This window comes from Podarcis vaucheri (assembly GCF_965113315.1).
Source record: "Podarcis vaucheri genome assembly, chromosome: 10".
NCBI classification, from domain to species: Eukaryota; Metazoa; Chordata; class Lepidosauria; order Squamata; family Lacertidae; genus Podarcis; species Podarcis vaucheri.
Window position 1 is genome coordinate 61245838 of NC_138748.1, and position 24351 is coordinate 61270188.

Below are 24351 nucleotides of genomic sequence, written 5' to 3' on the forward strand. Positions count from 1 at the left end.
TATTGGTCCATCAGCTCAGAATTATCCACACTGATTATCCACGCTGACTGGAGGCCTTGCTGACCCTTGCGTTACACTGGAGAGGCTCACAATTGAATCTGGGACCATCAGAATGCAAATTGTGCTCTCCTCCAGTGAGCTTCCCCCCGCAATTGCTGCTTAAATGCTAAAATAAAAAAATTCCTTCCAGTAGCACCTTAAAGACCAACTAATTTAGTTCTTGGTATGAGCTTTCGTGTGCATGCACACTTCTTCAGATACACTGAAACAGAAGTTGCCAGATCCTTCTATATAGTGAGAAGGTGGGGAGGGGTATTACTCAGAAGGGTGGTGGGAATGGGAGATTGGCAGATAGCTGAGATGAGCCTGTTGACGACTCTTAACGACTGCAATAGGTCTTACAGGAAAAGGCAAGGGGTGAGAAGGTGAAGAATGGCTTAGTCATGTAAAATGAGATAAGAATCCAATGTCTTTGTTCAAACCAGGTCTCTCCATGGTTTTAAGTTTGGTAATGAGTTGCAATTCAGCAGCTTCTCTTTCCAGTCTATTTCTGAAATTCCTCAGAAAAGAGAACCAAGAACTAACTTAGTTGGTCTTTAAGGTGCTACTGGAAGGAATTTTTTTTATTTTGACTATGGCAGACCAACACGGCTACCTATCTGTAACTGCTTAAATGCTAGGAAGGGTAGAATCCGCTGTTGGTTTACTGAGCATCACATTGAGACGCTTATGCAGAAAGCAAATAATAATAGATGATAACACAGCCAAAGCACTAGCAATGGATTGCTCACTGTGTTAGTAACATGACAGATAATTTATAGAGACTTGCAGGAATGTATAGAAGCATATTTTCCACTAATGCTGATTTCTTTCATCATTTAGGTGCGTAGATCCAGAACTGAAGTCACTTGCAGTTGGACTCTATATGCTTGTTTTGAGAGCTTTGGGTAAGCAACATCACCATTCTGGTCATTTTTGAATATCACTGGACACCCCCCCCCCCGCCCCAGTTCACACACTCACACTCACACTCACACAGGCAAGTAAGCAAGAAGTATGTGGGGCAGGCTTCTGTTGGAGCGACACTGACATTACTCTGATGTAGGCCAGCGGGGTTGGGCAGAAGGACCCAGTCCAATGTAAAGAAGATTTGGATTGGTCTCTCTGTGAAAGAGATGTATGGGGGGTGTGAGGGAAGGGTGGGAGAGGGAGGTATGTGTGCACAGTCTGTGCATGCCACTGAGATTGCTCCTCATCAGGCTGATTTTGGTCCCCCCCAAAACTTCTGTACTTTTGCAAATGTTGGGTTTCCCCTATCTAACTGAGATCACTCCCTTTGTTTGTGGCTGTTGCCAGTTTTGCTCCATACCTGAAGAATGTTTGCTGTCAGTTATCTGTTAAGATGATTTGGTTGAGCAATCCCCCAAGTGGCTTATGAAACCTGCATGCTCAGATGTGGTGGGGGGGGGTTGGGAGGGGTGTGTCTGTCTCAGAACCATGGATGTATAAGCCGATAAGGACCATCAATTCCCTGCTAAAGGCAACTAGTTGACCACTGCTGGAAAGAAAATGACCTGAGCAAGGCAGGCCATGCATTATTGCAATGATCTGCTCAGTATTTTGGGTTCCTGGGGTTCTAAGACTTACACACATACAAACACCCTGTCTCTACTATCACCCTACCCAAGAATATTGTCTAAAAATGTGCTTTAGATGACAACCTATATTTAGCGCTTGATGTTTTTCAGCTGGAATTCCAGCCCCTGTTTATTTTGGAGCAGTGATAGACAGGGCTTGCTTGAAGTGGGCAAGCAGCAGCTGTGGCAAGCGAGGAGCTTGCATGCTTTATGATGCGACAGTATACAGGTGAGCTCCATTGGAATCCCACAGCTTCTCTGTCATCTCAAGGGCAGCTGTCTCATTAACTTAATGCAATGGCTGGGCTCAATCTAGATGACTTCCTGCCTGGCAGCCATCCAGGTGGAGTCCTCTGAGGCTAGCCGTCTCTCTGTCAATTAATTTTAATGCCTGGCGCCAGGATCCATCTCTCTTGGGCAATTTGTTAAGAGAACAATAGGGCTTCAAGTTATAGTTGGCTAAATTACATTGATTAATGGACTAGAGCTTTGGGGTGCAACCATAGAATCATAGAATTGAAAGGTCTCATGCAGAAGGACTCAGGTTCAATTCTGGGCACCGCTAGGCAGGACTAGGAGAGACGCCTGTCTGAAATCCCAGAGAGTCACTGCCAGGCAGTGTAATCAATGGTCTGTCTCATTATAAGACAGCTTTCTATGTTCTTATCTCCCCCTCTGGTGTTGGAGGAGGAATCGCTTAACCTGACCTAGTAAGCATATGGACAGCCAGGGTAGATGTCTTAGGAAAGATGACACACACACTGTTTGGCCACAGCAGCAGTTTAGTCACTGCATTCTGTACTGGCCGTAGTTTCTGGACCAGTTGCGTGCCCAGCCGCAGAGTCCCCATCTCCACTGAGCGTGCCCAACTAGGGTATATGAATAAAGGGACACCGCAACTGTCTGGGATTAAAAGGTCACAACTTTATTGGTTAAAGAAATAGGTAAGGTAAAGGTAAAGGGACCCCTGACCATTAGGTCCAGTCATGGCCGACTCTGGGGTTGCAGCACTCATCTCGCTTTATTGGCCAAGGGAGCCGGCGTACAGCTTTCGGGTCATGTGGCCAGCATGACTAAGCCACTTCTGGCGAACCAGAGCAGCACACGGAAACACCGTTTACCTTCCTGCTGGAGTGGTACCTATTTATCTACTTGCAGTTTGACGTGCTTTCGAACTGCTAGGTTGGCAGAAAGAGGTAGGTAGGCATAGGTATTGGACATGTAGCCCTCTCAGCCTCCTAGTGGGGGTATGGAGTATGACAGGGTCTGCTTGGGGCGGGGGGGGGGGAGGCGGAAGAGAAGCGGCCATGGCAAAACACAGATTTACACGGATGGCCCGACCCTAAGAGTTGAGGAAGCTCTATGGCCCTTTAGCCACCCGCTTCCGGCTCTATGCTCCTGGCCGACTGCGCTGCCAAGGGCTGCCTCAGCAAGCTAATTTATGCCTGGGGAGTGGACCTGAGGGAAGACTGCGTCCCTAAGGTCTGCTCCCCAAGCTGTACCCCACCCCCCACCCCCGACTGCCGTGGATAGGCTGATTTGAATAGTGGGCTTGGCAGATGAATCTGACAAATGCATTTTCTCAAAATTAGCAAAGTTTCCCCACTTTGCTGCTTTAATGAGGCTGCAATATTTGGAGGAGCACTGGGTTCACCCCCTAATCAAGACTAATTTATTCCTGTGATCTTTTGTTTTGTTTAGCAATTGAACCTTGTGGCTGCTACTATCTGTTTTACTTTCTGCTAAATATTTTGCACATTATCACACTACAATTTCAAATTAATATTATGATGTTGTGTTGCAACTTACACCGTAAGCCGCTCTTAGGATTTTTTGTGTGTTTGTGATATATAGATAGATAGAAAAAGCAGGAATGAAAAAGTCAAATATAAACACAATTCCTCTGTGGGTTCTTCTCTTATGCAGACATTATTTCTTCGGTTTAGTATTTGCCTTAAGAGCTCCATCCTATCTGCTGGGCATAGTCTTCTTCTTGCTCGTGAAGAAACATTTTGGAGCAAAACAGGCTGATTCCCCCGAAACCAGGAGGAAAGAAGATGCTCTGAATGGGGAAACAAAGCTTAATGGCGCTGAACATACGGCAGGCCTTTCAGATGCAGAAATGGACACCTGCATCTAGCGCAAATGAACCATCGCACTGTACTTAGGCAATCATGCACAGACCATTGGAGGGGGGGCATCTTGACTATATGAAAGATTAAACCGTCCAACACAGCAGTGCATTATTTAATAGCATTTGTTGTCATTACTTTCTATGTTTGATAATAACATGAGATTGGGGGTGGGGGGAATCCCGTCAACTAAAATTTGGAGAGGAGCTTGTGTGTGTGTGTGTGTGTGTGTGAGAGAGAGAGAGAGAGAGAGAGAGAGAGAGAGAGAGCGCATCTGTGTGCATAAGACTGTCCCTGCTGGATAAAACCAATGTCCTGTTTAGCATTCTGTTGTCGCAATGGCTATCCAGATATCCAGTGCTATTTTCCCAGAAAAAGAGGTTCCAGAACTCACCATGAATGCCTCCTTTGTTCTCTTATAATGGCAATGGTGCCCACCTGAGTGGTGCCGGAACTGAATTCCAGCTGGGGGTGGGGGAGCCCTATGCAAAGCCCACAAAGCAGGGCATATGGGGGGGGGGACAGCTATATAGAGAGCTACAGTGGTGCCTCGCAAGACGAAATTAATTCGTTCCGTGAGTTTTTTCGTCTAGTGAATTTTTCGTCTTGCGAAGCATGGTGTCGGGAAAGTTTTGGGAAAGCTTCAAAAATCACCAAAGTCTTCAAAAACCTCAAAAAGGGCTACCACACCGCGTTCTATGAGTTGCTCCTCGAAGTCAAGTCGCAACTGTGTTAACGGTGTTAAGAAAAAGGAAACAAACTTGCAAGACGTTTTCGTCTTGCGAAGCAAGCCCATAGCGAAATTCGTCTTGCGAAGCAGCTCAAAAAACGCAAAACCATTTCGTCTAGCGAGTTTTTCGTCTTGCGAGGCATTTGTCTTGCGGGGCACCACTGTATAAGGAACAGTAAAGGATGGAAGCAACAGATCAAAATGATGCTTTGTGAGGGCTCTCATTTGGTACCGAGTGTGGCGATCACACAGGGTCCCTGGACATTTCACCGTCTATTGATCCCTGTGCCACCACTTGATTTCTCGCTGCCACCACCCAGGCCCTACCTGGTACAATACTAGGTTCAGTCAGGGTTAAACTGGAACATAAACTTCTGTTTATTTATTGCAGTTTAACAAGCGTGTGGTTTCATAAAGGGTATCAGTCAATTACAATCATAGGGTGCCTATCCGGACCTATAACTTCCGCTACCTGCTCTCTCTCACTAAACCACCTCTCAGATATTGTCTTCCTAGCTCCTAACTGTTCCTGACTCAGCTTCTTTCTCTACACTAACTCAACCTACCCACAGACTCTATCCCAATTCACTCCCACTCCAACCAACCTCCCAACTCCCAACGAACTCCCCCCTTCGCCCCTCCCAGAGCTGGCTTTATAGTCCCTTTGACTCCACCCCCTGGGTTCTGATTGGGTAACCTGTTTAACTATTTCAACTCCAGCACTCTCATATGATTTTTAAACGTCCCAAAGTAGATTCTTTCCATCTACATGCTAGGAAGACACCCACCTACAATTTGCAACGAAAGAAAGCAACAAAACCTTGGGAAATGTTTCCCACTCCCCCATGGTAAGGTTATCTTTTTGAGTTCTCTTAAGACACCTTGGAAGGATGGATCATGTGTGTGGGGAATCTTTGGCCCTCCAGATATTGCTGAACAGCATCTCCCACCAGCCCTAGCAAGCCTGGCAAATGACCAGGCATGATGGGAGCTGTAGTTCAACAGCATCTGGAAGGTCAAAGGTTCCCCACATGCCTGTTCTAATTTAGTCACATGTGTCAGGCAACTCCTTCAGTGGAATGTGGACTGCTTCACCTGGGCTTGTCAATTAAATTTGTAGCCTAATGCTCTAATGTGAGGAGTCTTATCTATTTTGATGAGTAACTTCCATCCGATGATAAAGTTGACATCCTGGCATTTCTGTCTTCTGCACTAGCACTAATGAGCCACTAGGATCCTCTGCAGGAAACATCCACAATAACATTAAACAAAGAAAAATACCTCTCTGCAGACTAGAGACAGAAGTCACACTCTCGGCAAGCAGCTTTACCTCCTTATGGACCTTGATCCCGGTTTGAAATGAGCTCCGTCTATCAGAGCACCAGGATAGCTTCAGAAACAAGCCATCAGACTGTCAAGTTAGAATTCAAAAATTGCTCCAAAATAGCACTGGGGAGGTTAAATTTTACAGATGCCAATTCACTTTTCTTTGGGATATATGTGCTACTAACAGCACTCACACAAAGTCTGAAGAGAGCCTGGGTCCACCAAGTGGCGTAGCATGGGAGGGGTTGCAGGGGTGGTTGTCCAGGGCGTAAAATTTTTAGGCGGTGCAAAATCTAAACATCTAGTACTGCCTCAATATAGCTGTGTGTTTCCGTTGCTGGGCTCTGTTGAAAACGGCTTCTCCATAGGAACCAGGAAGTGACCTCTTCAGACAATGGAACGACTCTTCTTTTCTTATCTCTGTTGCTGCAGTCTCCTGGATGATGCAGACACTGCTAGGCAGTTGAATGCACATGTGTACTCTGTTTGTTTCCCTTCGTCCCCACTTCCATGTGGCCCCAGGCACTGGCAACCCATGTTACGCTACTGGGTCATTGTCATTCCACAGGAATCCTGGGAATGGTCATAGTATTGCAAAGGAAGTTTTCAATTTGCAGCTGGCCATTCTAAGCCTTTCTAAGAACTGCAATACATCAGAATGTGAGGAGGGGAGGTGTGTCTGGTAAAGTGGTAGATAACCAATACAACTGTCTTTGGTCTCACACCCTTTGTATCCTGCTCCAGTTTCTGGTTTTGGATTCGTAACTTCTTTGGGTTACTACTGAACAAAGGTTGGCTAGAAACTGAACCAATGAATAAATGTTCTCTAAGGCTGTTCCTTGCCCCTCGGTTCAAGCTCTCCTGCCGGCATCTCTTGTGCAAGAGGAAATTCCAGGCTCTTTCATTCGTCCAAGTTACTAATGAGAGGGATACATTCCATTCAGCCTACTGTGTGCACATCGTACAATGTTGTGTTTTTTAAAAAACAACATTCAGAACTAATTTTACAGGACGTTTCATTTGCACTACAGTGTTTTCTGTGGGGCATTCTGGGGTCTTACAGGAGGGGTGGATCTATCAATTTCAGTTGCTCTTCCTCATTTTTTTCAACATTAATTTCAGTTCATTTCCCTGTCAGCTGGTGATTTTTTTAAAAAAAGTTTTCATGTAAACCCATTAGTATTTTTGAGCGAATTTCTCCTAATCCCAGTTTTTCATAATACATATTTGCAAAGCAATTTCCCCTAAAACTCGGATGGAGAACTGCACAACAAAACTCAGAGAAGTGCAATTTTCGAATCATACTAGCAGCGGCTTTCCATGTTTTCGGACCATGAATCTCCCCTATGTCTACTTGGAGATGCTGTGTGGTGAATTCTCTATTTGGCCTCATCCTCTTTTAAAGCCATCCAAGGGTCTGCATTGTGTGAGCAGAGCAGAAGTCCTTTTCCAATCACTCAAGACACCTTTTGGAATTCAACCCTTGTTATTTTTAAACATTTCTGTTCCAACTGTCTGATACCACCCCCACCCCTGCAAAAACAACAACTCTTAAGGCATCTGTAAGAGAAGGAATTAATGAATGATAGAAGGAAAGGGGCTGTAGGAGGAGGAGATGGAAAGTAAAAGTGCTGGATTCAGGGCAGTGCAAGTGGTTTCCTTACAGTGAGTCGAGCCAAGGGGCCCCAAAATATTAGTAGTAATAGTAGTAATAGTAGTAGTAGTACCACCTGTACTTGTCCTCCGTTCTTCCTCAGTAGCCTGTTGTTGGGAAAAACTGAGGGCACAAGGAGAAGGGGACAACAGAGGACAAGATGGTTGACAGTGTTCTTGAAGCTACTAATATGAGTTTGACCAAACTGCGGGAGGCAGTGGAAGACAGGAGTGCCTGGCATGCTCTGGTCCATGGGGTTATGAAGAGTTGGACACGACTAAATGACTAAACAACAACAAAAGTAGTACCTGCTGAGAAGATCCATTTAAAAAGCAACTGTACCAAAATATATTATTGTGAAAATAAGAAATATTGTGTGTGCGTGCACGCGCCAAATTTTGCCCTCACTCAAGGTGCCATCATACCAAAGTCCGCCCCTGAGAGGGGGAACAGGATCAGAGGGAAGGGACAGGTATGTGTGGGGTCTGCTGAGAAGGAGAATTCGAAGAGGCCCTCAAAAAAGACCTGGGGAAAGGTGGGAGGAGGTCAAGACCGTTAGGCAGTAGGCAGAGGAGTTGGGTACGTTGAGTCGGGAACATGCTCTCCTGTTCCTTATTGAATGATTGCATGTTCCTTCTTGCAACGTTCCCTAGATAAATATGACTGTTGGTTCCAATAGTTGTGTTTTGTCCTGGGTGGATTCCAGGCTAATAAATCACATTCTTACCGTTACCAGCACAGTCCAGCAGATTTAAGGAGGCATCTCCTCCTGCGCTATTCCTCTTGTTTATTCAAGCGTTTATAAACTGCCTCCCAATGAATGTTTGCCAAGCACTGTGTGAGGAAAATATTAAAAGAACAACATATACAGTATAGTAAAAATAAAGTAGGCAGAATCAAACGCACCCATCTTTAAAACATCAAATTATGAGGTTCAATATCAGTATAAAATGGATGAATCATATTTCTTGGAATGCCCTCAATGGCCTAGGTCTTCAGCTGGTGGTTCGGGAGCCACAGGGGGGCTGTGAGGCCTCACCAGGTGGGTCACAGCTAAGTTGCTGCCGCCATGTTGGATTCTGGCTAAGGCTGACTAGGCCAAAGGAACACTATTTGCAATGTCTAGGCACATTCATCTGACGAGATACTCATTTTTTCGATTACCGTGAGTCCTGCAATATGGCATGAGAAAAGCATAAGCCATTAAAAAACAACAACATATTTCTGGCCAGCCACATCTCCCACCTTCCTTTATCTAGTCTAGTTTTATGGCTTTCTAGGCTTCTCCTAGAGTGCAAAATCACTGCTTTTCAATAGCTTTTCAGCTAAGATTAAGTGTAAAAATCACAGTATTTTATTCCCTAACCGTTCCCCATCAATTAAACAAGAAAAAAATGCATTAGGAAATTATCAAAGGGAGGAGAAAATTTCAGTGTAAGTCTCATGGGTGGCATGCAAGCTTTTAGTTTTTTGTTTTGCCTTGCTGCCTTTTTCGGTGGCTGGGAGGTGTTTGTGGGTGTCCTTTCATTCTACAAAGCCTCTTTCTTCTGCTCTGCACTCTGCAGCCTTCCTGGGTGCCCATGCTTTGATGAAAGCCCAGGAAAGAATGTCATGATGAGGTAATTCCTCCCACGGGGCTCTTTCAACTCAGGAAGCTTGAGCAGTTGGGGAGGCCTCAGAGCACTGGACAGAAAGTTCATTGGAAAGAAACACACACACACTCACATTCAGCCACCACACAACGGGAAGCCAAATTCAAAACACTGTAAAGACTGAAATTCTGAAAAGATTGCACCTTTGATGGAAAAGGGCCGAAAACCTCTTTGACATGGGAAGACGACTTTGGAGAAATCAGAGTTCAGCAGTGAGGAGGTGGTACTTACACCCCTTCCTGAGGTCACTCAGGCAGCAGAGAGAGTAGGGTTTCTGCCTCCTGCTAAGAACCTCCCATGTTTTGGTTCTCTGGTGAAGCAACCCAGGAACATCCTAATGATAGGCTTTCTTGGTTTTCTTTACATCCGCTTTCAGCTTACTCTGTTCTCGGTGCAAAGGCATGCTCAAGATGCATTCTTCTTTGGCATAAACTGAAACAAACCCATGCAAACATTCCCCATATTGTCCAAAAGGGTTTTATTCATGCACATATTTTGCTCTTTAATAAAGTGCATCTGCTTAGCAGGAGCAAGACAAAGGAGGTTTCACAGAAGGGGAAGAGTGCGCTTGTGCTTGCCAGATTCCCACAAGCATCTGTTCGGCCACTGAGAGAGCAGGATGCTGGACTTGATGGGCCATCGGCCGGATCCTGCAAACTCTTCTTGTATTCTTATGCCAGTGGATGCAATCCCACTCCCCACTCCTGTTTACTGAACACATAACAGCTCGATTTTCATGATGTGATGTGGGGACAGCAAAATGCCGAATGTGAAGAAGTCAGAACATGGAAAAGTACTGATACCCATTGTGGTGGTAATTCCAGTTGAGGGCTGCCATTTTGGGCAACATCCCTATGTCTGATGCATAGCCAGGTGCTTAGCTTTGATTCTGGGTGGGATGAGGCAAGGGAAGCCTGCTCATTACTCTAGCAACCTCTTGTCTCTCCTTGATGGAGGGGACAAAGCCCAGGTCATGTGTTTTGCATATGCAAGGTCCCAGGCTGAACTCCTGTTCCCTTTAGCTCTAAGGATCTCACTCAGGTGGTCTTTGTCACCCCTGCTATCTGTGCTAGAAGAACCATTGGTGTGACTCCATATAAGGCAGTTCTGCATAGCCTTGAAAAAGGACGCAGTCATGCCCCAGAAGTCTTCTATTTCACAGAACCATAGAATTGCAGAGCTGGAAGGGACCACTAGAGTCATCTAGTCCGAACTCCTGCAAAGCAGGAATCTTTCGCCCCAAATCAGGACTCAAGCGCATGACCCTGAGATTAAAAGTCTCATGTTCTACCGATTGAGCTATCCCAGGGAGGTCTTCTATTTGAAGGATGGAAGCTCATTTTAGTAGAGAGGACTTGGGCTAACTAAGTAGTAGCTTGTGTGTGTGTGTGTGTCCAACAACATTTGAAGGTCCACAGATTTTCCAGCTCTGCCAAAATATTATATAAAAAACACCGGACCTAGGTCTAGCATCTCAGCAGTTTCTATCTCCAACAACTGTTAATCATGCACATGGAAATCCATTCCCCATGCTTGTCATATGATTCAGTGATCAGACACAATTTTGTCCAGCATTTCTCTCTGACGCTAGCGTTAACTAGGCCAGTGGCTGTCAACTGTGACACGGCTGCGTATTATAAACAGAAACAGATCCGGTAGAGAGATCAGCGATTGAGGAGGTGATTACGCATGTACAGAAGTTACAGGATCAAAAGGAGGTGGAAACCTGTGCTTGAAGGTATTCACAACAATAACCCGTTTTCAAAATATGTTGGCTCTGTGTGGACACTGCACCATAGGAGCTAACTCCAGGAGCCATAGGTGCTTCAGAAGCCACATTAATATAAATGTGGGGGCCGGGCACCCACAAAGTCAATGAGAAAAGCTGCCAGCGGCAGCAGTGCTGTCTCCAAGAGAGAAGCAGTTCAGCTCCACCCTCCGTGGCCAGTGAGCAAGGCACCCTTTTCCCGGGAGTAGCGGGGCTCAGACATGGAGGCAGAGGCGTGTGCAAGTGTGTGCATGTGACGTCGCATGTCCACATTACAGTGGCGGGCACCCACAACCCTGAGGGCCAGTTAGCACTCCTGCAATGCACCATGAAACCTCCACAGAGAGGATCAACACTGAATCAGCTCGAACACCTTTGTGGCTGCCATGATCTAGCTAGGTAGGGTTGGGGGTGTGTGGAATTGATCAGGTGGGTCCAATGTAGTAATCTGTCTTGCAGGACAGAATGGTGCCTACCGCCTTGAAGGAGGCAATGGTATTTAAAAAGAAAAACACATTGGAACCGGGAGTTTGTAACACCAACCCCCACCCCACCCCAAACCAAGTAACTGCGTGAGAAATTATACTGTACTTGAAACCCATTTCTAAGCATTTACCATGTGAGTAAAACCCACTCTCCATTAAAAGCTACAGACGTTCTCTTTTGTGGTCTCAAGGGGGTGTTCCTGTCATTATCTGACTCAGTTTTCCGAAAGGGAAGAGGGCTTCCTGCCCCCCACCCCCGGTCCCATAACAAGAAGTAAAAAGCCTCTATTTGTACGATAGACCTTCTTGTTTTTGGAAGCTGGTCTATTTGGAGAGCTTTTAGCACATGGCGGTAATTTGTCAGGAAATGGAGGTGTTTCTTGACAGCTGCTTTTCCAGTGGGTCACTATAATATGGCTTATGAGGCCCTCTTTCCCACCACTGTAATGAGGCTGAATGATGACTGCTGATCTCTGGAGACTGCTTTGAATATGGCAGGAAATTGCTTCCCTTCCAAAAAGCGAAAAGGAAAGAAAAAGCATCACACTTCTGCGATTGGATAGTCAAGCCAAGAGACCGATTTGCACAGATAATCCGTGCTATAAACGGCAACAGATAGCACAAGGAGTTTTCGTCCCAGTGGCAAAGTTAAAAAGAAGAACCCCACGCACGCAGAGGCTGCTCAGAGATAACAGGGAACCGGTTTGCGGACTTTCAATGAGCGCTTGTGAGCAGGGAGGAAAATGTCCCCCACATACAGGGTCACGCAATCCTACCCACCAGCTCTTTAGCTTAACAAAATAGATATAGCTTTCCCTCTAGGTTTCATTTGGGGGGGGCGTTAACACTCCAACCCTGTTGAGGACTGTAGAAGGAAGGGCAATATCTCAGTGGCGGGGCATGAGGAATGTTCCAAGTTCAATTCCTGGCACCTCCACCTAGGGCTGGGAACATCTCCTGCCTTGAAACCCTGGAGAGCTGCTGCCAGTCCGTGCAGACAGTACTGGGCTAGATGGACCAGTGGTCCCACATGGCACAAGTGAGCTCCCTTTGTTCCTAAGCAAATGTTTTACATCAGTCTCTCTTCTGTATTTTAAAACTCGCAGCCTCCTTTCCAGCTTCCATAGTGCTCTGCAGCATGAGGAACTTCACATGTAAACAGGTGCTACACTTAAGGTTTCCTGACATTACAAACAAGCAGCTGCATCGCAGTCTTGGGTGGATCATTGGCAAGAGCACCAACCATTCAGTTCTCTCTTGCCCCTCTTCTAGGTGATTGGTGCTCTTGCCACAATGATCTGCTACAAATAACTGATGCCTTTGCCTGTGGGCAATTGGTGCAATCTGAGCAGGGCTGTATGTATCGAGCTCTGATCGCCAGATAGGGCTTTGGCCTGGGTGAGGAACCGCTCGTGCTATGGATTGCTCCTGAATGCCCAAACAGCAGCCGCTCGTGCAACGATCCAAACCAGCTTTCCTTTCTCACAAGCGGGTATCGCCGTTGACGGACGCCTCTACGCAAGAGGTCTCTCCTTTGTTCAGTTCAGGCACAGGCAACTTGGCGGCAGACAGCTCACAGTTTTGGGTTGCCGTTGCCTCTTCCCCTCGTCTGAATTGCTTTGCAATTAAAACGCAGAGGATGATGTATAGGAGGCAGGTTGCACCTCTTATCGAGAGAAGGAATCCCACATAGACGTTCCTAGGAGGAGGGTAGACAGAACAGCTCAGTGCAACAGAACTTAAGGAAGAACAAAAGATGTCATTTAGCCAGGCTAGGGCCATTCCACTCCTCCAATGGAGATCACTTGAGGGACACCCCAATTTGACGTACGTCTTGGGTGTTCTCTGCTGGTTGGCTTCACCCTTAGAGACACTGGAGTGGTATTTGCGTGGCTTATCCCAATGCCTATGGCCAAAACCTACACATTTGTAACCAATAAAGTTGTGGCCTCATTTGATCCCATAAAACCAACATCCTGTGTACTGTCTAGTTCGGTGGTTTTCAACCAATGTGCTGTGGCACCCTGGGGTGCCTTGAATGATGGTCAGAGCTGCCATGGCCATTGCTGGCCTCTGTCCCTCTTTCCTTCCCTCCCTCCTCTGATGCCCTCTTATGTCTCTGCTCCCTACAAGCTCGCCAGGCGAATGGTGCCTCTGGGGCTGGCCAGGGGGTGCTTCCCAGGCCCCTGTGGGGCAGAGTGAGGAGGCACCTTTCTTTGGGGCGGGGGGGGGGCAGCTCAGAGACCAGGGGTGGCAGCAGTGGCTGCCCGGAGGACTCCCAAGGAGAGGGGAGAGGAGAGGGGGCTGAGGGAACACTCTAGGGCATGGGTAGGCAAACTAAGGCCTGGCTGCCAAATCTGGCCCAATCGCTTTCTAAATCTGGCCCGCAGATGGTCTGGGAATCAGTGTGTTTTTACATGAGTAGAATGTGTCCTTTTATTTAAGATGCATCTCTGGGTTATTTGTGGGGCATAGGAATTTGTTCATTCCCCCCCCCAAAAAAAATATATAGTCTGGCCCCCCACAAGGTCTGAGGGACAGTGAACTGGCCCCCTGCTCTAGGGTGTTTGAAAAGGGGTGAGGGGCTGCCAGCTCTGCAGACAAGGGGTGACATAACTGGGCTCCTGAGCCCTACAGGGGTGCCGCAGAAAGAACGAAGTTGATCAAGGGAGCCATTGACTCAAAAAGGTTGAAAACGTCTGGTGTAGTTATTTAGCTCCCAGAGAACCGGGTGGTTACAGGGCATTGACCCGCAAACAGTGCAACAAAACTTAAGGAAGAACAAAACAAGCCATTTAGCACTTTTGGGGGAGGGGTGACATACCTGAGAATTAAAAGAATTCAAAGCAGATCATGGTTAATCTACCCCAGAGAAAGTGGGGCAGGGAAGGTGTCAAAGGAACTCATTCTGGATAGCTCAGTTGGTTGGAGTGTGGTGCTCATAATGCCAAGGTTGCAGGTTCGATCCTCTTATGGGACAGAGCCACTTCCGAACTAGAGAAGAGGTGGAGTTGCGGGCTTCATGCCCTCTCCAAGTGTGCGGGGGCTGGCCCCTAATCGGCTGGCTTAGGGGGAGTGGCCTGGGTTATTTAGCTCCGGCGCGGCCGGGGATCTCCCTCTTTTGCTTCAGCTTCTCCAGTTTCCTACCCTCCCGGCCTTTAAGGTTTTCCTTTGACCTTGCTATGGACCTCAGTTGGTTGCTGTTAAAGGGCCTGGAAGGAATTTTTTCCACTTGGCAAATTGGCATCAGCCACTTGGTTTTTCGCCTACCTCGTAGCAAATCGTCACAACTTCCTGGGATTGGCGGTTAGGCATTGGTAGGGGTATTGTTATGTAGATGAAGGGGGGAGGACGCACCATCACCTCCCCCAGATTGCGAAGGGTAAAGGATTCCAGGGGGGTTGGCCCTGTCCAAAGCCTATGGAGGTGAGGGCCTAAGGCACGCCCCCGGGGGGTGACCCTGGGGGAGTTCCTAGTTGATGTGCATCAGCAGGATTCCCCCCACTGGTGGTTAACCCTTCCCGGTCTTCAAGCAAGCAGGCTGAAGCTGGATAGTCGGTAGGACCAATGCCTAAGCCAATACCACTCATCACCTGTAACCAATAAAGTTGTGGCCATTTTTTGCCCATTAACCTAAATAATTGTGTCATGTGTCTTTATTTCCATTGGGGGGAGGCCACACCACTCCATATTCCTGCATTGCAGTGGAGTTAGACTAAATGATCCTCAGAGTCCCTTCCAGCTCTACAATATGATTCCATAATGACCAGTTGGTTTCTTCTATATGCAATTAACTCAGCAGCTGCCAATGTGGGGTAGTGGTTACAGTGCTGGTCCAGGACCAGCGAGAGCAGAGTTCAAATTCCCACCCAGCCATGAAGCTCATCGAGTCACCTTTACCTACTGCTCACTCACAACCTCTCCTTCCCCACAGGGTTGTTATGAGGATAAAATGAGGATTTTTGTTCTCTGTGTTGTGAAGTTGTATGAAAGGCAGCATCTTAATATATTATCCCAATAAATAAATGAGAATACAGTGTTTTGTTTTTTTGAAGCTTCTTTCTTGGGACAGGCTGGGAGAAGCCAGCTATATGACTGAGACCGTTTAAGAGGTTTAGAAACAGGGAGGGAAACTAACTTCAACTGCCTTGCATATTAGTAAGATGAACCAACCCTCACGTCTTAAACAAATGCCGTAGGAGTTTCCTCTCCCCCTGAGAAAGGAGCCAGTGTGGTGTAGAGGTTAAGAGCAGTAGACTCGTAATCTGGTGAACTGGGTTCGCTTCCCCGCTCCTCCACATGCAGCTGCTGGGTCACCTTGGGCCAGTCACACTTCTTTGAAGTCTCTCAGCCCCACTCACCTCACAGAGTGTTTGTTGTGGGGGAGGAAGGGAAAGGAGGATGTTCGCCGCTTTGAGGCTCCTTCGGGTAGTGATAAAGCGGGATATCAAATCCAAACTCCTCCTCTCGGTTTTCTCACGCTGAGAATGCTTGCATGAAAACAGAGAGGGAATCTCAGCTCCCGTTGAGACTCACCTGAACATCTCTGTGCTGTACGCTCTGCAAGACCCCGATTCGCCACAGCTTTTCACACCCCATTTCAAGCAGGTTGTATCGATCAGAGCTCCAAAATAAAGAGGCGCGGGAAGTCCACCTGAAAAGAAGAACCACCAGCAGTGACGTGAGCCTGGCTAGATCTTGGCAACGTGGGTTTTTTTCAGCGAGAGTCAGAAACCGGCCGGGGGTTCATGGTAGACCTTCACATGCAGAAAATCTTGAGACTTACTGTATTTTTCGCTCTATAAGACACACTTTTTTCCTCCTAAAAAGTAAGGGGAAACGTGTGTGCGTCTTATGGAGCGAATGCAGGCTGCGCAGCTATCGCTGAAGCCAGCACAGCAAGAGGGAGAGCTGCGCAGCGCCTCTTGTTGTGATGCCTTCACAGCAATGCACCATGAGGGACGGAAGGGAGCACTTCCATCCCTCATCCTGCTTCGCTGGGAAGCCAGCAGACCAAGAGGAGCAGAGCAGTGCCTCTTCAGCGAAGCGGGAGGAGGAAAATAAGGGGCTCCATAAGGGGTAAGTCTGATCCTCCGTCCTCCTCCCTCTTCAACAACATTTGATTCAGAATATTTTTTTAATTGTTTTCCTCCTCTTAAAAACTAGGTGTGTCGTATGGTCGGGTGCATCTTATAGAGCAAAAAATACGGTAATTCCCGACTTTTCCAGTTTTTTTAAAAACAACAACAACAAGGGAGATAGAGTACAACAGAGGCTGACCCGGAAGAGAAGGAATCTTTGATATCAGTGTGATACATATGAAAAACTCCATCTCCACTGCTCTACGGACTTTGTGTCGTCTTTGCCCTTAACTTTAGAACACACTACCTGGAAGTCTGTTTAAAGCAGTGGTTGCCATCGTGGTCACCACCCAAGCGTGCCTTTGTGCCTTCAGAGGCCTTGCCTGGCACCCACAGTGTTCCCTCCTCCCCCACCCCGGGAATTAGCTTTCCAAAAAGCAGTCTATTGTAGGATGTCGGACCCCTGCCTGAAGCCCTGGAGAGCAGCTGCCAGTCAGTGTAGACAATACTGAGGTATATTGGCCAACGTAGAAGGCAGCTCCCTTTGTTCCTTCCTCTGTTTCTGATCTTCAAACAAAAGGAAAGGGAAGAAACATTTACCGAGTGTTCTTCCACAGAAAGCTTCGAAGCCGACAGCAAGGGATTTTAATTCTGGAGAAACCGATCTGAAAAAAACAGGATGCAGAAGTTCAAAAAATTCCCTTCGACATTAATCAGATACACTTTGCTACAATGGCTGCAGTCCAGAAACATTGAAATAAATGGAATGTCATGGCTCAAAAGGATATGGGGTTGTGTAAGCTGCAGAGCGTTAAATAACTAGAACTGCAAATTTTCAAGGGCAAAACTTACACCTCTCTTGTTAGAAACCAATCAATCCACTGGAATTAAAGAGGCCCAAATGTGCAGAATTTGAAAATCCACAGAAATTATTTCAATAATGCTTCTGTTGTTTTGTTCCATGTATTTATTCAGCAAGATTTATATAATGCTTTCTTAAAACAACAACAACAACAACCCAACTCTAAGTGGTTTACACAAAATGGTAATAATATTTTTATTATAAAATATAAAATTACCTTTATTATAAAATATAAAATTATCTTTATTATATTATTTTATTATAAAATAAAACACTTTTTTTAAAAAAAAACAACCACAGTCTGCGTAATGAAATTATCAAAATATAGTTAAAATCTACAGCTTTGAGAAGAAAGATCTATGATGAAATTGCAAACAGATTCCTCCCAGGCTTGGAACGTACATTATGTGGCACTTGTGAAAGTGCTAATTCCACAAATCAAAGTGCTTTAAGAGGCATGTGTGGGATAAGTCAATCCTTCCAGCACATTCGTTCCAAGCTCTTGATATCTTTATACATTAGCAGTAACATCTTGATTTTGTCCCAGTAACAAAGCAGCAGGCAGTTAAATTGGCCAGCTCTTGAGAGGAGAAGACTCCCTTGAAAAGACCCTGATGTTGGGAAAGATGGAGGGCACAAGGAGAAGGGGATGACAGAGGACGAGATGGTTGGACAGTGTTCTTGAAGCTACCAGTATGAGTTTGACCAAGCTGCGGGAGGCAGTGGAAGACAGGAGGGCCTGGTGTGCTGTGGTCCATGGGGTCACAAAGAGTCAGACATGACTAAATGACGAAATAACAACAAAGCAAATTGGCAGGCACTGAAAATCTTTGAGAGCAGAGATGTAATATGTTCCCACTGCAGCCTTCCACGCTAACTACACTTTCCAGACCAAGTGTAATGGAACAGAGAGCAATTTAGCCATTGCCTTGTGCCAGAGCCTTGAAGAACACAACTAAAAATGACCAAAACACCCAATATACGTACTTCAATAGAAGTAAACCTAAAAAACAGAACACAGCAAACCGGCAGCTTAAACAGTAAAAACAGCAATAGGAAGCCGCACCACAAGCCAAAGTGCCACGGTGACAACCAACATTAATGGAACCAGACTGAAGAATACCACCAGCAGCAGTAGCAAATAAAAGATGTTAAAATCATTCCAAGGCTTGAAACAAAAGGCTCTGCCCAGTGCCCAGAGAAGATGTCAAAGTGAACACCTGGTGGGCCTCTTTGCTGGGAGCCACCACTGAAAAGGCCCTGTCTTATGTCACAAGCCTCCTGGCTTGCCTCTTAACTATTGGTGCTATTTCCAAGCATGTCTGAGCCGGGGCAGCTGGGGAGAGGCAGGCATGCAGAGAGGTAGGAGAAGCATGCGGTGGGAGGCAGGCAAGCAGGCAAAAACTTCTTGTGAGCACACAGAGAGAAAGAGGCGAGCAAGTGGGCAGTTGTGAAGGGGAGGCCTGCGCCCAGTTGTGCATGGCAGAAGAAGATGCTCTCCACAGCAATTCAATCCTATGCTCTAAAGAGCACCTTTGAATATGAACCTTAGGGCCCTGGTAGTTTTGTAGAAGATTTTTGAAATCCTGATTGTAAACACCTTTAGGAAAAGTTAGCAAAACGGCTATATTTTGTCCTAGATTTCAGCTTCTAGCATTCAAATTTTCAGTGATGCACCCCCCCCACCAACGTTGGCTACAATTATTATTATTATTTTCAAACAGAAAATGGCACCTTTTTTTGCAATCCAGGGGCATTCTGCAAAGGCAACCGCTGAAATACAGGAGATTTGGTGAACTGTGCTACAGAGCTGACCTGCCCCAAAACTTGATGGAGACAAACAGGGGGATTTTTAAAAAATGTGCTCACCTGAACATAATCATGTACGTCGGAGTTCCTCCCAAGGAAAAACCAAATGCAAATAAGAACGTCAAGGCTAAGAAATAAGGGAAGCTTTTAGTACAACTATCCCTTGGGCATTGACCCAAAACTGCCGATAGATTTCCAGGACCCGAAACTCCCACACAACTGCAGTTGTGAAATACCTGCGAGAGAGAAGAGGGTGTGCGTCATTATCAGGGTGCCTTGCATTTTTTCACATTCCGCACCTCCGCTCCCTGTGGATTTTTCCCTGTGGGCAAAACATTTGGTACAAGATGTCCTGAACCCATTGCAGTCTATCTAGTTGAAATGAAATACTTTATTGTCACTTGTACAACTTGTATACAGTGAGATTACACGAGCACTCCCCACTCAGCTCTCTTAGTCTTAATTCCCCTCATTTACTGGCATACACACACCAAACCCAAAAGTCAGTTGCCCTGTTGTTATCTTTTCATTCAGCAGCCTAACAGCCCACCGATAGAAGCTGTTCTTTACCCTGTTGGTGCGACTAATCATGCTTCTATATCTTCTGCCCAAGGGCAGGAGATCAAGAAAGTGCTGGCCAGGGTGTGAATTTTCCTCACTCTCCTGAGGCAACGTTCTTCCGCTATTTCATCCAGAGGACTCACGGGACAGCCCATAATATCTTGTGGTGTATTCACCACCCTCTGAAGGCACTTCCTATCAGTTGATGTCAAACCAGCGTGCCACACCGTGATGCAGTATGAAAGGACACTTTCTGTTGTGGACCGGTAGAAGGAGGTCATCAAATGTTGTTTGACATTGTTCTTCCGCAATACTCTGAGGAGATGGAGTCTCTGTTGGGCTTTCTTAGCCACCTGGGTTGTATTGATTTTCCAAGTAAGGTCTTGACTGAGATACACTCCTAGGAATTTAAAGGAAGAGACTCTCTCCACACAGCCCTCCCCGATGTACAGCGAGGCTAGTTCTCCTCTCTTCCTCCGAAAGTCCAACACCATCTCCTTTGTCTTGCTTACATTAAGGTGCAAGTTAATATTTTACATACTCCAGAGCCAAAATAGAGAGAACTATACCGCATATCTGCCAACTGTCCTGTTTTAAGCAGGGCATCCTGGAATCACAGAAGACAATCCCAGCTTCTGTTTGCATCCCAAGATATCCTCTTTTTTTTGGGTCTGGCACTCTGACACGAGTCCTCATGTCAGAACACCGGACCAAGTGACCCTCACTATGGTGCAAGTCAGCAGTGTTGCCAGAGGGTAGGACCCAAAGGATTCAAAATACAAGGAAGGAGATTCCAACCAAACTTTAGGAAGAGCCTCCTGACAGCAAGAGCTGTTTAGCAGTCAAATGGACTGCACATCAGAAGGTGGCAGACTCTCTTTCATTGGAAGGTTTTAAGCTGAGGTTGGATGGCCATCTGTCAGGGAGTCTCCAGCTGTGATTTCTGTGTTGCAGGATGTTGGGCCAAATGAAACCTGGGGTCCCTTCCAACTCTATACAATCCTACAAACGCATGAACCTCTTAAGAAGCAAACCTACAAACAGGTATCTGCATTTACCATATCTTTTCCACTTCCCACTGATGCTTTGCAGCCAGCTAAACATGCGCTCATGTAGGTGACCCCGTTGCTTCCACAAACAGGATCCCAGTGGCTTGCATCACAGCTGCAGTCCGAGTTGCAGGCAGCTAATGATACTTCCTTAGAGAAGGATGGTTCTTTGATGCTAAAGGGAACAGAAGCAAAGCCTTCAGGGAAAACAAGGCCAACACACACTTATACACAGTCAGTTGGGTGGGGTACAAGTAATAAATTGTTATTGCTGTTATATCTGCATTTTGGCAAAGCATGTTTTCTCAAATACAACCCATTTTTGCATGTTAGTTTCACCAATTTATTTTATGCAACAAAATTCATATACCACCTGATAGTGATGAAACTTCTAAGTCGGCGGTTCTCAACCTGCTGGTCCCCACATGTTGTTGGACTACAACTCCCATCATCCCTGAGCTAGCCTTGCTAGCTAGGGGTGATGGGAGTTGTAGTTCAACAACATCTGGGGACCCACAGGTTGGGAAAGGCTGCAAAGTGGTTGACAAAAGATCAGTAAAAGATAGTTAGCATGCATTCTTATGCACATTTTACCCTCCTATATGCTCTGAGCCCGGTTTTGGCTGGGGAGGGCAGGGTATAAATAATAATAATAATAATAATAATAATAATACGGAAATGCACTGTAAAATTCAGAGTGACACCATGATGGCTGCATGTTAGTTCTCGTGTACGTTTGGGTAAGTTCCAGCCAGGTAGATTCACCATTAAATGCGAACTCAGGAGACCGTAGATGAGTAGATGAGCAACAAGTAGACAGCAGAGGAGCAGGCATGAAGAGACATCCCCAGCAGATGGTACTCAGTTAGATCATTATTCTTTATTAAATTTGTATATCACCCATCATCTGAAGATCACAGGGCAGTTCACAACATAAAATGCACCAACAGTCTGAATCAGTATAATATGGAATTTCCCGCCCCACAGTCCTAAAAATGAATACCGCAACTTACCCAGAGTAGTTGATGTTCAAGCCAGCCACCTGGAGGTCTTTGCAGTTGAATACAAAGTAAAGCAGATTAAGTAGGAAGGAAATCATAAAAGTGACACAGGCAAACTTCACCATAGTTGTCACTTGCATCTTGAACTTCTTGATGATAAAACCTCCAAGGAACAGTCCCACGATTGTAGCAGGTAAAAGCAACACACCTAGAAAAAGAAAAGGGAACATTGACATAGGTTGTATGTGCTTACACACACACACACATACCCCAGCAAGCCAGAAACGCAACAACAAAGAGAGGAGTTTACCTACCAATATAGAAGATGGCGTTTGAAACAGGTATGTTAAATTGCTGTTCCATAAACTTTGGCTCATATGTTATCATGCCAACGACAGAATTGTACAGAAGGACAATGAGGAGTAAATAGACCAGGAAGATGGTGTTTCCAAGTAGCTTCTTCAAAGTGGGGAAGAAATCTGGAAAGGAAATATAATATATCCATGTCTAAAATAAACATCAGCAAGTGTATTCGCAGAGGAAAGGCTTATGATTATCTCTATTGTCATCATCGGGATCAAAAGCCATTGCTGATTCTGTCTACTGCTGAGACTAATTTACATTGCCTAGATTTGTGTGTGTGTATTCAGATTTGTTACTTCAGATCTGCAGTGGTGCCTCAGGTTAAGAACTTAATTCATTCTGGAGGTCCGTTCATAACCTGAAACTGTTCTTAACCTGAGGTACCACTTTAGCTAATGGGGCCTCTGAAGCAAAGTTCTTAACCCGAGGTACTATTTCTGGGTTAGCGGAGTCTGTAACCTGAAGCGTCTGTAACCTGAAGCGTCTGTAACCCAAAGTACCACTGTAGTTGTAAATTGTACAGATGGGAGAGAGGAACGCAGTGTGTAAAATGGTTCCATTCAGCAAATTGTTAGTTAACTCTTCTTAATGACTTTTAAGTGAAGAATGTTAAGGATATGATCTAGGTCTGTGGCTAAAATTTGAGAAGACCTCCTCAGAGGATGGAGCCCATGGCAGATACCAGCATGTACCGGGAACCAGGGCAACTTGAGAGGAATCCTGGGACCACAATTCATGAAGGTACCCCACCCAAGAAACCAGCGGAACTGGGTGACTGTATGTACCCTGACTCAAGTTACTGCTCCTGCATCTGTTTTACATGCAGAAGGTCCCAGGTTCAATCCTTAGCATCTCCAGGGAGGGCAGGAAGAAAGCCACAGGAGAGCCACCCCCAATCTGTGTAGACAAAACTAGATGGACCAGTGCTCTGACTCAGTAGAAGGCAGATTCCTGTGTTCCTTCCTGACATGCTTACATGGACATCTGCTTACAAAAAGAGACCATGGAGACCAATTATCTGAATCACCACACATTTTTCACCACAGATCACGTCTGTTTTCAAAATAGTAGGGGTGAGTGCCAGCTGTTAATAAAAGGGATCGTGACCTTCCAATAATATTTGGGGTGTATGTTTATGCTTTAAATTGCAATCACCCCAGAATAAGGACACTGTGTTTCTGGTCTACAAATCCCATCATCCCTGAGCAGTGGCCATGCTGTGGGAGCTGGAGTCCAGAAACATCTGGAGAGTCAAGTTTCCCTAGTCCTGTTCTATTTTGTTTAAGGAGATGAGTGCATTGCAAAAGTGGGCCACCCACCGAGCCGATTGCTCTTAAGAAGCTCGACATTAACTAGTGAAGGAAAGCCGGAGGAGGAGGAGGAGGGGGAGGAGGGGGAGGAGGGGGAGGAGATTCAGCAGTCAACCTTTTGTTGCTTTGGAGATCTTCAGCCGTGGTGGCTTTGGAGATTCCGTTTTGCCACAGCTATCCTTGGAGTTTCCGTAAACGTCACCCGACTTCTTAATTATCCTTTCTTCTCCTTGTTTTGGCAAAGAGTAAGGCAGGAACCAGAAAGGGAAGGAGGCCACAACGCTGATGGCTCCACATAACAGTATTCCAAGCCACCAGGCACCAACCCAACGCACATCCTTAGAATTTATTGTCAGTGTATCTGGGGGGAAAGGACAGAGATTGAACTTTTAGCCTCTTTAAATGGAAAAAAAGATTATCTACATCTTTTGCTCTACTTTGCTTATTCATCACTGCAGTTCTCAGTTGGCTCCCAGTTTGACCTTTCACCTCTCCACTGTATGGTCCAGCTGATAAAAAGTTAGATGTGGACCTAAAAGATCTAAACTGCAATCACAGCTCAGTCATGGAAACCATGGGTGATTTCTCAGGCATATTGTAAGACATTCAGAAGGATCCTCCTGGATCAGACCAAGGGCCTATGAGTCCAGCATCCTGTTCTCACAGTGGCCCACCCGATGCAATAGCACCCTTCCAGCTGTGATCCATACCAACTGATATTCAGAAATATTTTTTCAGTGCCTCACTGGGAAAAGGGATTGACCGTTAAGCCACCCTAGGAATTGGAGCTATGTGAGGGGGAATTAGGGTCTCAGCACCGTTAACAAACTACAGCTCCCAGGATTCTTTAGGGGAAGCCATGACTGTTTAAAGTGCTATAATATTGCTTCCAATGCATGGGGCAGATGGGGCCTAAGAGACAGGCTAAGTG

General features: G+C 46.0%; 2 protein-coding genes across 5 annotated transcripts in view; one reads left to right on the forward strand and one right to left on the reverse strand.

Annotated features, from left to right (window-relative positions):
- Window positions 1-3888, forward strand: part of LOC309541257 (solute carrier organic anion transporter family member 1B3-like) — a 30781-nt gene extending 26893 nt beyond the window's left edge. The window contains exons 13-15 of the mRNA XM_082238901.1: window positions 883-947; window positions 1749-1866; window positions 3564-3888. Of these exons, the coding sequence (XP_082095027.1) occupies window positions 883-947; window positions 1749-1866; window positions 3564-3777 (397 nt within the window). The 3' untranslated portion in view covers window positions 3778-3888. The remainder of the gene's footprint in view (window positions 1-882; window positions 948-1748; window positions 1867-3563) is intronic.
- A 5704-nt stretch (window positions 3889-9592) lies between these two features.
- LOC309541260 (solute carrier organic anion transporter family member 1C1-like) overlaps window positions 9593-24351 on the reverse strand; it is a 31729-nt gene continuing 16970 nt past the window's right edge. For 3 of the 4 annotated variants that reach the window (XM_082238906.1, XM_082238904.1, XM_082238905.1), the window contains exons 8-15: window positions 23536-23781; window positions 22062-22226; window positions 21760-21955; window positions 20756-20921; window positions 19197-19372; window positions 17066-17130; window positions 15921-16038; window positions 9593-13083 (exon numbers count right to left, since the gene is read on the reverse strand). In XM_082238906.1, the coding sequence (XP_082095032.1) occupies window positions 12867-13083; window positions 15921-16038; window positions 17066-17130; window positions 19197-19372; window positions 20756-20921; window positions 21760-21955; window positions 22062-22226; window positions 23536-23781 (1349 nt within the window). In that variant the 3' untranslated portion in view covers window positions 9593-12866. The remainder of the gene's footprint in view (window positions 13084-15920; window positions 16039-17065; window positions 17131-19196; window positions 19373-20755; window positions 20922-21759; window positions 21956-22061; window positions 22227-23535; window positions 23782-24351) is intronic. The other variant, XR_014223679.1, reaches the window with a different exon arrangement.